The sequence below is a fragment of the Macaca mulatta genome, chromosome 7 (assembly GCF_049350105.2).
Source record: "Macaca mulatta isolate MMU2019108-1 chromosome 7, T2T-MMU8v2.0, whole genome shotgun sequence".
NCBI lineage: Eukaryota > Metazoa > Chordata > Mammalia > Primates > Cercopithecidae > Macaca > Macaca mulatta.
This window is the reverse complement of record NC_133412.1, coordinates 176,929,556-176,946,194: the sequence shown is the minus strand read 5'-3', so window position 1 is coordinate 176,946,194 and position 16,639 is coordinate 176,929,556. Positions and strand designations below refer to the sequence as shown.

The window sequence follows — 16,639 nt, the reverse complement described above, 5'->3', positions numbered from 1 at the left end:
AGAGCAACGGATGAGGGTCTTTAATGGATATTAACCCCACATACTCCACTTCCCCCTCTTAACAGCTGCATAATATTCCATAGCAAGCAGGTGCCTTCCTACCCTTGGCCAGTCCCGCCTGATGGGCATCGGGTTGTATCCAGATGTGTTTGTTTTTCCCTCCACAGATCTCTTGGTCCATTAGTGGAGAGAACTGAGACATCCTTTCTAAGGGCTGCATTCCTAGAAGGGGGATTGCTGGGTCACGGAGTTCCAACATTGTTTTTTTTTTTTTTTTTTTTTTTTTTGAGACAGAGTCTCGCTCTGTCGCCCAGGCTGGAGTGCAGTGGCCGGATCTCAGCTCACTGCAAGCTCCGCCTCCTGGGTTCACGCCATTCTCCTGCCTCAGCCTCCTGTGTAGCTGGGACTACAGGCGCCCGCCACCTCGCCCGGCTAGTTTTTTGTATTTTTTTTAGTAGAGACGGGGTTTCACCGTGTTAGCCAGGATGGTCTCGATCTCCCGACCTCGTGATCCGCCTGTCTCGGCCTCCCAAAGTGCTGGGATTACAGGCTTGAGCCACCGCGCCCGGCCCCCAACATTGTTAATGTTAATAGATTCTGCCAAATTACCTTGCAAAAAGCAGGCAGCAATTCAAGTTGCAGGCAGCGTGCGGACGCCTGTCTCCCCTCATTCCAACTCATAGCCAGCACTGGCTGGAGTCGATCTGGGAGTGCTGGGGGTAGGGAGAGGTGGAGTCACTGCTTAATTTGCATGACTCTAGTTATTCGTGAGATTTTTTTTTCTTCTTCTTCTTTAAATCGCATTTATGCTTATTGTTTATTAGCGTTTCCTCCCATCCTTGCCAGAAGTCTCTGGGGACTGCCTTTGGGGGTCGGGTGAGCTTGTCCCCTGCGAAGAGGGCCCAGGGTTGGGGTCTGGAAACTCCAAGGCTGCACTTGCCAGCGGCCTCTTAAGACCACAGTGTCCGCGTGGTTTCTGGCTCGCATTCCCCAGAGCCCCAGGACTTGTCCAAGGTCAGGGCACCGCGGGTGCCCCCGGGCTGGGCCGCAGCCAGACTGCGCCTCCCGCGCGCCTTCGCTTTGCACCAAGATCGCCCAGGAGATGCCTGCGGGCACCTTGAGGAAGATCGGCGGCTCCGGGCCAGCTCGCACTGGCCGGGGGTGGGGTGGGGGCAGTACCTGCTGCGGAAGCCCTGAACGCTTTCGCCCGGCCCCTCGCCGCCGCCGCGGGGGCTGGCTGGACTAGGCGGGCAGGCTGGAGGATGCGGATGAACCCGAGCGTCCTCGAGTGCCCAGAGGCTCTCCGCCTCAGTTTCCCGCTCGGAGGCAAGGGCGTGCGAGGGGATCCAGATATTCAAGGATCTGAGGTTTCGGCCTCGAGGTCTTGGGCGGGGGACTGGGCAGGCTGCGCGGGGTCCCAGCGGGGAGACGGCTCGGGTGGGCGGCCGGGGGTGTCAGGGGCTGCGGGCGGCGGACAAAGCGGCGGCACCACCCCGCGGCGCGGGCCAATGGAATGAATGGGCTATAAATAGCCGCCAATGGGCGGCCCTCGTTGCGTCCCTTAAGAGCCGCGGGAGCGCGGAGCAGCCGCTGTTCGCCTGCGTCGCTCCGGGAGCTGCCGACGGACGGAGCGCCCCCGCCCCCGCCCGGCCGCCCGGTGAGTGGGCCCGGGGGCCGGGGGCGTCGGCGCCGGGGCTAGGGGCGCTGCGTGCAAAGGGGGCGCGGGCGCTGCGGCGTCACGCGCTCCGGGCGCGTTGCCTGGAGCGCGCGCCGGACCGGCCGGGGGTCCCGGGCGATGATGGCGCTCCCCCGTGCGCGCTGCGGACCCCTCTGACCTTGGCCGCGTCCCGGGGGCGCCGAGGGGCCCGGCGGCGGGGGCCTGAGTGGTACGCGGGAGTCCGGGAACCCCGGCTTGCCGGTCCCTGCTGACCCCGCGTCTCCCCGCAGCCCGCCGCCGCCATGCCCTTCTCCAACAGCCACAACGCGCTGAAGCTGCGCTTCCCCGCCGAGGACGAGTTCCCGGACCTGAGCGCCCACAACAACCACATGGCCAAGGTGCTGACCCCCGAGCTGTACGCGGAGCTGCGCGCCAAGAGCACGCCGAGCGGCTTCACGCTGGACGACGTCATCCAGACAGGCGTGGACAACCCGGGTACGCGACCCCTCGGGGCCGGGGTCCCGGCGCCCCCTCCCCGCGCGCAGCCGCACGGTCCTCAGCAGCGCGCTCGGGCCCGGCAGTGACGTCACTGTCTCCGTCCCGCGCCCCCTCCCCTAGGCCACCCGTACATCATGACCGTGGGCTGCGTGGCGGGCGACGAGGAATCCTACGACGTGTTCAAGGATCTCTTCGACCCCATCATCGAGGACCGGCACGGCGGCTACAAGCCCAGCGATGAGCACAAGACCGACCTCAACCCCGACAACCTGCAGGTGCGGGGCGGCGGGCGGGCCGGGCGGGCCGGGCCGGGGTCTCCGGGCGCTCACTCCCGTCTCGCCCCCCAGGGCGGCGACGACCTGGACCCCAACTACGTGCTGAGCTCGCGGGTGCGCACGGGCCGCAGCATCCGCGGCTTCTGCCTGCCCCCGCACTGCAGCCGCGGGGAGCGCCGCGCCATCGAGAAGCTCGCGGTGGAAGGTAGGGGCCGGGAGGGCCAAGGGTCGGCGGCGGCTGCGTGCCCCTCCCGGCGCGGTCCCCGCCCGCTTTTGTTTATGTCGCCTGGGAGCGGCAGCCGCCGCCGCGCTCTTATCTGCGCGCCCCTGGGTTCAGTTTCCCGGAGGGACCGAGGGACGGAGGCCCAGCCCCGCGCCCACAGCGGCCTGGGGCCCAGGGAGGGCGGGTCCTGGCGCGGGGTCACCGACTGGGACCGTCGCCCGGGCCATGAGGACTGGACGCCCGCAAGTCTGGGCGGGTGGGGGCCTCTGACGTCCCCCGGGGTGAAGCACGGGGGCGGGCGGGTCCGCGCTGTGGGCTGGAGGGGCGGGCGCGGCAGCCGAGCGTCCTGAGCGCACGCCCCGCAGCCCTGTCCAGCCTGGACGGCGACCTGGCGGGCCGGTACTACGCGCTCAAGAGCATGACGGAGGCGGAGCAGCAGCAGCTCATCGACGACCACTTCCTCTTCGACAAGCCCGTGTCACCTCTGCTGCTGGCCTCGGGCATGGCCCGCGACTGGCCCGACGCCCGCGGTATCTGGTGCGTGTCCCTCTGCGCCCTCTCGCGGCGTCCGCCCTCTCCGCCGCCTCCCCTTTCCCTCTCGCCCCCCTCGCCGGGGTGGGGCCCCTCGCGGCAGGGAGGAGAAGGAGGAGAGGAGGAGGAGGAGAGGGAAGAGAGGAGGAGGAGGAGAGGGAGGAGGAGGAGGAGGAGGAGGAGGAGGAGGAGGAGGAGGGAGGGGCCGGCCGCGCTCCGGGTCTGGGTTACGTGCTGCGCCTCCCGCGCAGGTGACCTTGGCCGAGCAGGTGCGTTAAGGTACTGGGCCCAGGCCCCTGGGGGTTCAGGACTCAGCCCCTCTAGAGACGTGAGGTGGGGGCGGGGCCCCTGGCGCCTCTGCCCGACGCCCCTCGGGAGCTGGAGCTCCTTGTTTTCTCACTCCTCAGTCGCTGGGATTCTACCAGGGGCTGGTGACGCAGAAGCTTCTCCGGGGGCAGGGCTCCTACCCCCACTGTGGGGGGCGGGCGGGGCTGTCCTGGCGGTCCCTGGCCCTGCCCCACCTCAGACCACTGCACGACGTGATGGCAGCCGGGGTTCTGCTCACTGTGAGGCGTCTCGGCCCCGCCTGCCCCGTGTTGGGCGGAGTCTTGGCAGCAGCCCCTGCTCCAGGGCACGGTTGCGAGCAGCACCTCGGGGACTTGGGAAGTTCCTTTGGTCTGGGGACGGCCTGGGGCTTTTTTCTGGATATGCCCTGAGACCAGCCCTCCCGCAGGCACAATGACAATAAGACCTTCCTGGTGTGGGTCAACGAGGAGGATCACCTGCGGGTCATCTCCATGCAGAAGGGGGGCAACATGAAGGAGGTGTTCACCCGCTTCTGCACCGGCCTCACCCAGGTGCCAGGGACGGGGCAGGCCCAGACCCCAGGGCTCCAGCAGGGATGTGGGTGCCCCATCAGTCCCCCTGGGGGATTTCTGGGACTTGGGAGTCTCAGGGCCTGTGGGGGTCTCGGGCAGGCCTTCTCCCTCATACCCTTTTCTCCGTCTGCAGATTGAAACTCTCTTCAAGTCTAAGAACTATGAGTTCATGTGGAACCCTCACCTGGGCTACATCCTCACCTGCCCATCCAACCTGGGCACAGGGCTGCGGGCAGGAGTGCACATCAAGCTGCCCCACCTGGGCAAGCATGAGAAGTTCTCGGAGGTGCTTAAGCGGCTACGACTTCAGAAGCGAGGCACAGGTGAGCAGGGCGGGTGCTGCAGGCTTCCTGTTGGCCTTTGGACAGCCCTGTTTCCTCCGCCCTGACCTGCTGTCTCCCCAGGCGGTGTGGACACGGCTGCAGTGGGCGGGGTCTTCGACGTCTCCAACGCTGACCGCCTGGGCTTCTCGGAGGTGGAGCTGGTGCAGATGGTGGTGGACGGAGTGAAGCTGCTCATCGAGATGGAGCAGCGGCTGGAGCAGGGCCAGGCCATCGACGACCTCATGCCTGCCCAGAAGTGAAGCCCGGCCCACACCCGACACCAGCCCTGCTGCTTCCTAACTTATTGCCTGGGCAGTGCCCACCATGCACCCCTGATGTTCGCCGCCTGGCGAGCCCTTAGCCTTGCTGTAGAGACTTCGTCACCCTTGGTAGAGTTTATTTTTTTGATGGCTAAGATACTGCTGATGCTGAAATAAACTAGGGTTTTGGCCTGCCTGCCTCTGAGTGGTGCCTGTCCTTTCCCAGGGGGGAGGGGGAAGGGCAGCAGCCAGGCCCCAGGAGTCTGAGTCCTGGGCCTGCCGTGGGCCTTGCCTTCCGTGAGAAGGGACAGAAGCCAGCAGGTGGCCACTCTGTTCTGCCTGTCCCACCTAGTCCATGGGCCCCTTTCCTCATGTCTATTGGGCTGTGCAGGCAGGAACACTGGGGAGAATGAGGGAGGAGCTCCAGGCCTGAGCATCTGAGGGCATTCAGGCCTGGGTGTGGAGCCTAGCACGTTCCTTGGGCTCATCCTGCAGGGTGGGGGAGGTAGGGATAGTGGAGGTGGGGGTTGAGCTCAGAAACTTGAGAGCTTTCCGGTCCCTCCAACTGGGTTCCTCCTCCAGTCTTCCAAGCTGCAACATTATCAGATCCAGACATCTCCCTACCTCCCTCCTACCCCGCCAACACCTACTCTCTTCTCTTCCCTCCCAGCCTCAGCCTTCAGGCTGAACAGCCCCCCAACCCCACTGGCCCTTGGGCTCAGCCCTCAAGATCCTCTAGCAGCCCTGGGGAACCACTGGTCCCCCCTTCACTGGCAGCCACTTCGGGGGCCTCTGGGTGTCCAGCCCCTTAGCCTCAAGGTGGGACCACAAGGTAGGCAGGAGGAGGGTTGGGGCTGTTTAGGGATTGGTCTCCCTGGTCCCTCATGCAACCTCCCCCCAACCCCCTGCAACTCACTCTAGTTGCCAGTTGCTGCTGTCCCTGCCCAGCCTCTGGCTCAGGGCTCCTACTATGGTTGGGCACCCTGAGGGGCTCGGCCAGCTCAGGGAGTAGAGGTGGACGGGTGAGGCAGCCAGGGGCTAGGAATCCTGCTCCCCACCTTCCTCCAGCTCCCAAGCTCCAAGGACGCAGCCTGTGCTGCCACCTACTGGCCAGGGCCTCCTCCGCCCCACCCCTGGGGATCAGGGTTTGGGGCAAGCCTCATCCTGCATCTCCACACCCACTGCGTCCCTGGACACCTGAGTTGCGGATCACTGGCCTCTCACCTCCTTGGCACACAAGGGGATTGGATTGTCAGCCTAGACACTGGGGTCCAGGAGCAGCAGTGGGGTACATCCCCGAATGTGCTGCTGGGCTCGGCATGTGGGGGGCCCTAAGGGCAGGGTTGAAGTGTCCACCTCCCTAAGTGAACACCTGGTAGGCTAGAGACATAGGGGGCAGGTCCCCTGGTGCAGAAGGCTGGGGGGACTTCTGCATCCATTCTTTGGACCCTAGACTGGTCCCTCCCTGGCTGACCAGCCTGGGCACAGGGGCCAGTTTCTGGCTTAGCCTTTTCCCAGGAAGGCCCAGGCCAGGCCAGGCCGAGCTGTACAGTCTGGAGTCTCGGGAGCAGGGCTGGGATGAAGAGCCTGAAGAGCACAGGAAGTGGACCCCTCTCGAAAGGGGAGGCTGAGGGCAGTGAGGAAGCAGTGCTGACCCAGTGGGTACCTGGCCAGCAAAGCCCCACCACCAGGGGACCTCGTCATCGCTGCCCTCTTCCTGTTCAAGAGCTGCTCCCGCTGCAGCCCCTCCTGCTGCTCCTGCTGGCTCAGTCCCCCTCACCACTTGGGCAGAGCCCGCTCGACTATCCCTGGGGTGGTGTGGGCCCCACTGTGAGGTGAACACAGGGCTGAGGGCATGGCTGGGCAGGACTGTCACTTCTTGTGTTTCCATGCTCCCCTTTTCCCATGTGGACTCTCAGAGTGGGGTGCTCCTAGAACCACCAGTGGGCAAACAAGCGGAACCCCTAATCACCCCGTGCAGGCCTCTCAATGCACTGTCCGGGAAGGCTGAGAGGGCTGGGCCTGGCTCAGAACGACTTCTGAGGCAGTAAAACTCTGAATGTGGGTGGGGCCTTGGCTGGCCCATGGAGCCCACAGGGCCTGGAACCCCAACTCTCTGGGGCCCACTCTCCTCCCTGTGCCTCACATATTTTATCTTGCTGCATTAACTCTTTTGGGGACCAGGCAGGGCCTAATATACACTCCCCTCAGGAGGGGAGCGACAATCCTGTCTGCCTGTACCACTAGTTCCCCGAAACCTCCAACAGTCTCGACAGCCATCCTTTTCCTCGGCCTCCGGAGACTTTAACGGGCAATTCTCCTAGAAAGCACTGTCAAACGTGGGCAGCAAAGGACAGTACCTAGGGGTGGCAAGCATGCAGGAAGACGTCCTGGGTGTTGGAGCCATCTCCCTGCAGGGCAGTCTGGCTGCACCAAGCCCCCCCTCAGCTGTCCCTCCTGTCCACTCAGGGACTCCCCAGCTAGGGAATGAGTCCACGGCGGGGTTTCCACAGTGGCGCTCCAGACACTTGGGCCGGACGACTCTAGTGGGGGCCGTCCTGTGCGCTGCAGGACATCCAGCAGCAGCCCTGGCCTCCAACCGCTGCATGCCAGTAGTCCTCGCTTCCCCAACTTACGACAATCAAAAGTCTAGACACTGACAAATGCCCCTTGGGGGGCAAAACAGCCCCCCTTCTTCAAGTCCCGTTGCCCTAGAGAAATAGAAGTGATACAATTACTGAGAAGGAAACTGTAAGGGCTTGCCAACACTGAAGAGTTGGCTGCAGCCCCACCCCTCCTCTGGGGTCCTGTGCAGACAGGGACGACAGTGTGAGGGATCTAGTGAGGTGATGACACACTGAGAAAAGCTCAGGCGCAGAAGCAGGTTATAAAACAGCTTGTGCTCTGAGATCCCACACAGAATATGTATGGAAAAACCCCAAAGAACAGTAGTCACTGTGGGTGGTGGGGTAACAGGTGATTTCCTTCTTTATACTTTATTTTCCAAATTTTCTACAGGGCACATGTATTACTTATATAAGCCAAAATAATTTTTTTTTTTTTTTTTTTTTTTTTTTTGAGACGGAGTCTCGCTCTGTCGCCCAGGCTGGAGTGCAGTGGCGCAATCTCGGCTCACTGCAAGCTCCACCTCCCGGGTTCACGCCATTCTCCCGCCTCAGCCTCCGAGTAGCTGGGACTACAGGCGCCGCCACCACACCCGGCTAATTTTTTTTTTGTATTTTTAGTAGAGACGGGGTTTTACCGTGTTAGCCAGGATGGTCTCGATCTCCTGACCTCGTGATCCACCCGCCTCGGCCTCCCAAAGTGCTGGGATTACAGGCTTGAGCCACCGCGCCCGGCCGCCAAAATAATTTTTTAAATGGTGTTTTGTAAAAAATGCTGTCATGTGTTCCAGTCCGTAGAAGCCCACCGAAGCAGCAGGACTCTACCACTACCACAGCCCGAGGCCTCTCACAGACAGGGAAACTCAGGCTCCGAGAGGAAGAAAGAATCGGCCCAGTGTCGCCCAGCTCCAACTCCTGGGCTCTTTTCACTGCTTTTCTTTTGAGACCGAGTTTTGCTCTTGTTGCCCAGGCTGGAGTGCAATGGCGCAATCTTGGCTCACCGCAACCTCCGCTTCCCAGGTTCAAGCGATTCTCCTGCCTCAGCCTCCTGAGTAGCTGAGATTACAGGCATGCACCACCACACCCAGCAAATTTTTTTGTATTTTTAGTAGAGATGGGGTTTCTCCATGTTGGTCAGGCTGGTCTCGAACTCCCGACCTCAAGTGATCCGCCCGCCTTGGCCTCCCAAAGTGCTGGGATTAGAGGCGTGAGCCACCGCGCCCGGCTCACTGCTCTTTTAAGAACATTCTAGCCTCCCACGGTTGGGACCTGCTTGTCTTAGCAGTGGCTTAAAAGGCTGCACTTGCCCAGCAGGCTGCTGCTTCTGCATTTCTATTTCGAGCCAGCAGGCACTTCCTAAAGCCTCCCAGAGCACCCTTAGGGGGCTGCACATTGGACCCACATGGATGTGAAGTTAATCTCCTTTCCCACAGGTAAAAAGAAAACAGTAATTTGATTGGCAAGAAGTCTTCTGGCTGTGAGGTTTCCACTGAGCAGATGACAGCATTTCAGCTTAGAAAAGTGAGGCTTTTTTGGCACTGCTGAGAAGGCTGAGGCCTTTTTTTTTTTTTTTTTTTTTTTTTTGAGACGTAGGTTTGGTCTCATTGCCCAGGCTGGAGTGCAATGGCACGATCTTGGCTCACGGAAACCTTCGTCTTCTGGGTTCAAGAGATTCTCCTGCCTCAGCCTCCAGAGTAGCTGGGATTACAGGTGCCCGCCACCATGCCCAGCTAATTTTGTATTTTTAGTAGGGATGGGGTTTCTCCATGTTGGTCAGGCTGGTCTCAAACTCCTGACCTCAGGTGATCTGCCCGCCTCGGCCTCCCAAAGTGCTGGGATTACAGATGTCAGCCACCGTGCCCGGCCAGGCTGAGATTTTTTACACGCGTACTTGTCAGTCTGGCTAGAGGCTTTCTGCACTGACCTTTTTTTTGAGGCGGGGTTTCACTCCGTCACCCAAGCTGGAGTGCAGTTGTGTGATCGCTGCTCACTCAAGCCTTGACCTCCCTGGGCTCAGGTGATCCTCCCACCTCAGTCTCCCAGGTAGCTGTGTGACTACAGGCACGTGCCACCACACCTGGCTAATTTTTTCTATTTTTTTTCTTTGTAGAGACGGAGTTTTGCCATGTTGCCCAGGCTGGACTCAAACTCCTGGGCTCAAGCCATTCACCTACCTCAGTCTTCCAAAGTGCTGGGATTACAGGTGTGAGCCACTGTGCCCAACTGGTTGGACTCTTTCCACCTTTTCCCCCAAACCCAACTTTGTATTGTTTTGCTTGGGTTCAGAAGTCCTGATTTCCACACCCTTTTCAGGGCTAGGGATTTACCAAAATTCAAGGCTTAACAAAAATTAACTTTAAGGCCCCCAAAAGATAAAAGTGCTGCTGCCAGCGGGACCTGTCTCTGATTCACCTTCATGGCATGGATGCTGGTGGTCCCCTAGCAGCCATTTTCTCCTCTGCTTGAGTGACAACGCCCTGGTTTCCAGCCTGCACGCAGCTGCCTGGCTGTGGGAGCCCATTTCCAAGACTCCCATGCAGCCAGGGGTGGCCAGGTGTCAAGGTGCTCCAGCAGCCACCCAGGTTGTGAGGACAAGGCCATCCTTGGCACTGTGGGGTGAAACGCCTGCGTGTGTGCAGCCTGGCACCAGCTCCTGAGGTGCTGGCACTATTCCTGCTGTGGTGATGGGGCTGCAACCCTGTTCTACCTCATGAACCTCATGCAGTGTGGGGCTTGGCTTGGGATCCTGCTGGGCTTGCAGAGGAACTGGCCCAGTGGTTCCAGTTACTCCACACCCACTTGCACTCAGGACCGCACCAACTCCTCCAGACGCGTTTGTTGCCTGTTTGCCTAACCTGGGGCAGGGCTCCCTCCTGCATGTCTGCTCTCTGCTTCCCACAATCAACCGAATGCCCTCTGGGAGGAATGCCCTGCCTGCCCCAGGCCTCCTTTCCAGAGGGCCTCCTTCTGCATCCCCATTCCCCTTGGGCTCTGTCCTCATCTCTTCCCCATTAGAGGACTGCTCAGTTGGTGAGCCTTCTCTCTTGAGAATGCGGCCTGCCTCCAGGGCAGGGCTTAGGTCTTCCTTCATTGTTCTCATTCCACCTATACTCAGCTGCATCCATTACTGGTATATGTGGTCTGTGTTAACACACATCAAAGCCATTCCAGAAATACACAACTTACAGCAAAAAGACAGAAACTTCCATTAAAATTAAAATGAAAAGTCGAGTTTTGTCAATACCTTTGACCCATCAACTATCCAACATATATTTTTTTTTTTTTGAGACGGAGTCTCGCTCTGTCGCCCAGGCTGGAGTGCAGTGGCCTGATCTCAGCTCACTGCAAGCTCCGCCTCCCGGGTTCACGCCATTCTCCTGCCTCAGCCTCCCGAGTAGCTGAGACCACAGGGGCCCGCCAGCTCGCCCGGCTAGTTTTTTGCATTTTTTAGTAGAGACGGGGTTTCACTGTGTTAGCCAGGATGGTCTCGATCTCCTGACCTTGTGATCCACCCGTCTCGGCCTCCCAAAGTGCTGGGATTACAGGCTTGAGCCACCGCGCCCAGCCCAACTATCCAACATATTAAAAGGCACTTCAAATGTGTTACATCCTCAAAAGGAAAGTAAATATGGCAATCAACTCAACCAAAAAAAAAAAAAAAAAAAAAGAAAAAGAGAAATAATAAAGGCAGTGCTACTCATCCGTACCCAAAATTGTTCCTTTAAAATTTATTACTTTTTATTTTTTTTTGAGATAGGGTCTTGAAGTCACCTAGGCTGGAATGCAGTGGCAGGATCACAGGTCACTGTAGCCTCAATCTCCTGGGCTCAAGTGATCCTTCCTCCTCAGCCTCCCTAGTAGCTGGGACCACAAGAGCCTATCTCCACGTCTGGCTAATTTTTTTTTTTTTTTTTTGAGACGGAGTCTCGCTCTGTAGCCCAAGCTGGAGTGCAGTGGCCGGATCTCAGCTCACTGCAAGCTCCGCCTCCCGGGTTCACGCCATTCTCCAGCCTCAGCCTCCCGAGTAGCTGGGACTACAGGCGTCCGCCACCTCGCCCGGCTAGTTTTTTTGTATTTCTTAGTAGAGACGGGGTTTCACCGTGTTAGCCAGGATGGTCTCGATCTCCTGACCTCGTGATCCACCCGTCTCGGCCTCCCAAAGTGCTGGGATTACAGGCTTGAGCCACCGCGACGTCTGGCTAATTTAAAAATTTTTTTTGTAGGGACAGCGGTCTCACCATGTTACTCGCCCAGGCTGGTCTTGAACTCCTGGACTAAGCGATCTTCTTGCCTTGGCCTCCCAAAGTGCTGGCATTACAGGTGTGAGCCACTATGCCTGGCCCCAAAACTGCTGTGCTTCTGAGGGACCCCTGTGCTGCAGCCCCCACCAAGTCACAGCAGCAGCGCCTACCTGGGGGACAAAGCGCTGTGGCGGAGGGGCCAGAAGTCCGGTCTGACCCTCTTCACTCTTGCTTGAGGTCAGAAAGGAGCATGGTGCTTGCTTTCCTCCGTTCTCCTGGCCTTGACACAGGATAACATGACTACTTTGTCAGCAAAGTTCCAGTGTTTTGGTGAAATTAATGAAATATACAGGTGGAGTATCGCAAATCCAAACATCTGAAATCTAAACTACTCCACAATCTGAACCCGAGTGCTGATGTAATGCTAAAAGGGAATGCTCGCATGTGCACTTCAGAGTTCAGATTTTCAACTTTGGGATGCTTAACCAGTAGGTATAATATAAATATTCCAAAATCTGAAAAAACCCTAAACCCAAAACACGTGCGGGTGGTCCCAAACATTTCAGATAAGGCATTCCTGAACCAGGAAATGCAAGCCAGCAAAATGTATCCTATGTACTTAGTGGTGTCAATACAAAAGGACACACAGCATCACCATTCTGGGGAGCAGCAACACCCACCCACGGCGACAGGCTGAGATGTCCGAGCAGCATGGGACAAGCTTGTCGGAGCCCTCTAGAGCCCAAAGAATGGAGGTAGCAGAGGAGTGGCCAATGGATTAGGGTGGAGAGCACGAGAACCACATGGCCCAGAGACAGCCAAGCTGTGTGCTAACGAGCAGCAGAGGCCAGCCTATAGCCGGGGAGTGACTGGCAGGGCAGAACTTGCAAGTGCACAGGTGCATTTGGGAAGGGGTGGAGTGGAGGGTGGTCGCAGGTTGGAAATGGTCTCTGAGGCACCCTCCACCCAGGGACTTCTGGTGCCACATTAATGAACATGACTACATATGCTCCTACTTCCCAGCTGACTTCCATGCAAAACATAACTGCTTTGAGAATGTGCTCACGCCTACCCACGCCTGCTGGCAGCTCCCTCCTGAGAGGAGGGTGAGGCGAGTCAGAGCAGGCCTTGCTCTGGAAGGAGCCAGCACAGGCAGTCTCATGCCAGGCTCTCTGGCGTCGCCGGGCTCTGGCTGTCTGGTGCAGCATTAGTCTGCTTTGGTCTGGCAGCAGCACAACCCTGCCCAAAGTCTGCTAGGTCACTCCCTAACGAAGTACTGGGGAATGAAGGCCCCTTCACAGAAGTGCAGTGTCTCAGTGTCTGAGACATAACATGTTGGGCTGGTGACAAGAGTGAGCCTGCCCAGGAGTTGGCGGCCCAGCTGCTGCCCCCGCGCCTGAGCCGGAGATGAGCCAGGCCCCTGGCGCCTGCCTCTGCACGTGCCACTCCTCTCTCTTCCACTGAGCAGACTCGGTGTACCGCCTCCTCCACACGCCTCCCCTGCACCCAGGCCCGGCTCCCTTTGGCCAGGGCCCTGGTCTTCCTGAATGCAGCATCAGCCCGTCCTAGTATCACACCAGTGCCCCTTGCCTCCCTGTGCGATGAGCTGGTCCAGGCCAGAAGGTTTTACCTTGCTTATTTTTGTATCTCCAGGGGTCAGCACAGAGGAGCTTCTCCTACCTTAACCCTTAAAATATGGCTGCAATGAATGAACACATGAACAAATGACTGATGAGAAGTCTTCTTGTTTTGTTCTAGAACACCTGAAAATAACTGGGGCAGCTTAACTGGGAGAAGCAAGAATTTAGGGATGAGGCAGGGTGTGGTGGTGGGCACCTATAATCCCAGATACTTGGGAGGCTGAGGCAGGAGAATCGCTTGAGCCCTGGAGGCGGAGCTTGCAGTGAGCCGAGATTGCAGGAGAATTGCTTGAACCTGGGAGGCAGAGGTTGCAGTGAGCCAAGATCACGCAATAGCACTCCAGCCTGGGCAACAGAGTGAGACTCTGTCTAAAAAAAAAAAAAGAAATCAGGGAGGGAACACACTTTTAATCTTCAAATACTTGAGTCTTTTTTTTTTTTTTTTCCTGAGATGGAGTCTCACTCTGTCGCCCAGGCTAGAGTGCAGTGACGTGGTCTCAGCTCACTGCACCCTCCACCTCCTGTGTTCAAGTGATTCTCCCGCATCAGCCTCCCGAGTAGCTGGGACTACAAGCACGTGCCACCACACCCGGCTAATTTTTGTATTTTTAGTAGAGATGGGGTTTCACTATGTTGGCCAAGCTGGTCTCGAACTCCTGACCTCGTGATCTGCCCACCTCGGCCTCCCAAAGTGCTGGGATTACAGGCACGAGCCGCCGTGCCTGGCCACTGAGTCTCGAATAGTTAAAGCTCCCAAGAGCAGGCGACTGCCAGGGTGGTTGGTGAGGAGGCCCATGTGCATGTGGAGCAGCAGAAGCAGCCGAACTCTCCCCACAGGTCCTGGGGGCGGACTGTGAGCGTCCCGGCACTGCAGGTGCTTGCAGACGCAGGAGAGGCACAGGATGAGCCATTGGAGACTTCACTCCTGCTTGAGAGATGGGTTCTAGAATGCTGCTTTAAAATAACTCTTAGAGGTGGGTTAAGTGGGTGGAATGTAGATAGATCAGGAAATTGCAGAAGGCACTGGCTGGGGGAAAGAGCCCCCTCAGAGATGAGGATGAGTTGAGTTTTTTCTCCGTTCAGTGACCGCGCCCCCTGCCACCGCTCCAGTGAAGCCCCCTGTTTGTCAACCCACTTGGTCAGAAGACATTTCACCACAGCCAGAAACCAGGTATGAATGAATACCCAGGGAGCCGGAAACGCAAGTAAGAACCTCAGAACTGGCTGGGCGTGGTAGCTCAAGCCTGTAATCCCAGCACTTTGGGAGGCCGAGACGGGCGGATCACGAGGTCAGGAGATCGAGACCATCCTGGCGAACACGGTGAAACCCCGTCTCTACTAAAAAATACAAAAAACTAGCTTGGTGAGGTGGCGGGCACCTGTAGTCCCAGCTACTCGGGAGGCTGAGTCAGGAGAATGGCATAAACCTGGGAGGCGGAGCTTGCAGTGAGCTGAGATCCGGCCACTGCACTCCAGCCTGGGCGACAGAGCAACAAAGCTTACTGAACCAAAGCCGATGGCAACAAAGAACGCCTGCAGTGGCCCCCAGTTTCCCCTGGCTCCAACCTCAGGACCAGCTTTCCTTCTTCTGCGAGAGACCCGTTCAGGCCCTTTAATGACCTGGACTCCACTCAGAGGGTCTCGCCTCGGCCTGGTGCTAGAACTGCTGATGCCTACATGACTGCCCATGACTGCCCCCCCTCCTCACTAAACCCCAGCTCACATGCTGCCACCAAGCGGCAGGCTGCTATTCTTTCCCGGGGCTGAAATCCAAACACTGCCTGGGCTGTGTGACTCTCTAGTGCAGATGCAGATTAGGGTGGTAAGCCAAAGGGTTTAACTCCCAGTTCCACAGCCGACGGTAAATGTCATCTCCACGCAGGGTCGTCTACTTCATGTCCATAGCACCCACCACCACAATGTGCATGGTCTGTGCCTGACCCAAGCTGAATGATGGACATCACCTGTGTAAGCATTTTGGTGAAGGGAAAAGTTCACTGCGTGCCAGTCCCATCCCTTCCATCCTCTGGGCCTCAGTCTTCTCTGTCAAACAGGCAAGACTCAAAGGGCTCCTGGAGACCAAACAGGCCAGGCTATAAACCAAAACATGACCCCAGAGCAGACACCTATCTCATCCTTGGGCCATCCGGGGCAGGGGCAGCTGAGGGGACCTAAGTGACACTTTTGACTACAAGCCACTGAAAATGTCTTGCACTTGGCTATGCGTCTCCTGCTTGCTTCCTGTCATTTTTTTTTTTTTAAACACTAATTTTGAACTAACAGTGCCTTCGCCAAGCACTACTCTAGGTACTTGGAATAGAGAAAAAGGAAAAGGACGAACATCACTGCCCCATGGGGCTCACAGTCTAGTAACTGTGGGGAGAGTAGACACAAAGGGCAACACAACTGTGTAACTGATGCTGATGTTGGTGTGACAGGGGAAGATGGTGAAAGGAGAAAGGCTAGAGTCCAGAACTCTCCATCTTAGAAATGGGAAAAATTTCCTTACCAAGTCTCTACTCGATAGGCAGTGTCCTCTCCTGAGGGCCAGGGAGCACGCCGTTCAAGGACTTTACTGCACTGGCTAAGCCAGGAGAGGGAGGAAGAGAAGAGGGTTAGTGTGTGGTGTTCGATTTTTTTTTGGGACAGGGTCTGGCTCTGCCACCTAGGCTTGAGTGCAGTGGTGCAATCTTGGCTCACTGCAACCTCCGCCTCCTGGGTTCAAGCTCTTCTCCTGCCTTAGCCTCCCGAGTAGCTGGGACTCCAGGTGCATGCCACCACGCCCAGCTAATTTTTTGTATTTTTAGTAGAGATGGGGTTTTGCCATGTTGGCCAGGCTGGTCTCGAACTACTGACCTCAAGTGATCCACCCACCTCAGCCTTCCAAAATGCTGGGATTATAGGCGTGAGCCACTGTGCCCGGCCTTTAATGGAACTTTTCAAGGAACCATTCAAAAACAGTTATTGGGGCTGGGTGAGGTGGCTCATGCCTGTAATCCCAGTACTTTGGGAGGCTGAGGTAGGAGGATTGCTTGAGCCCAGGAATTCAAATCATCCTAGGCAACAGAGCAAGACCCTGTCTGTACAAAAAATAAAATTAGCTGGGCGTAGTTGTCTGTATGAAAAATAAAATTAGCTGGGCACAAGCCTGTGGTCCCAGCTACTCAGGAGGTTGCGGCAGGAGAATCACTTGAGCCCACGAGGTTGAGGCTGCACTGAGCTGTGATTGCGTCACTGTACTTCAGTCTGGGTGACGGAGTGAAACCCTGTCTCAAAAACAAAAACAAAACAAACCCAAGACAAACAAGACCCTATCTGTACGAAAAATAAAATTAGTTAGGCATAGTGGCACAAACCTGTGGTCCCAGCTACTCAGGAGATTGAGGTGGGAGGATCACTTGAGCCCAGAAGGTCGAGGCTGCACTGAGCTGGGATTGCGCCACTGTACTTCAGTCTAGGTGACAAAATGAAATGCTGTCTCAAAAACAA

At 57.6% G+C, this 16,639-nt stretch overlaps 1 protein-coding gene and 1 long non-coding RNA gene across 3 annotated transcripts; one reads left to right on the top strand and one right to left on the bottom strand.

Annotated features, from left to right (window-relative positions):
* The first annotated feature begins 1,589 nt into the window (after nucleotides 1–1,589).
* On the top strand, nucleotides 1,590–4,841 carry CKB (creatine kinase B). Of its 2 annotated transcripts, NM_001267031.1 has the most exon segments (8): nucleotides 1,609–1,657; nucleotides 1,948–2,152; nucleotides 2,276–2,430; nucleotides 2,503–2,635; nucleotides 3,019–3,190; nucleotides 3,918–4,041; nucleotides 4,196–4,385; nucleotides 4,467–4,814. In NM_001267031.1, coding segments are annotated over 7 exon segments (1,146 nt in total). In that variant the 5' UTR covers nucleotides 1,609–1,657; nucleotides 1,948–1,959; the 3' UTR covers nucleotides 4,646–4,814.
* Nucleotides 4,842–15,090: 10,249 nt separating this feature from the next.
* LOC144330455 (uncharacterized) lies at nucleotides 15,091–16,639 on the bottom strand. Its single transcript, XR_013396635.1, has 3 exons — nucleotides 16,507–16,639; nucleotides 15,660–15,734; nucleotides 15,091–15,222 (listed from the first exon to the last, which is right to left on the bottom strand). It is a non-coding gene; the product is annotated as an uncharacterized LOC144330455 (long non-coding RNA).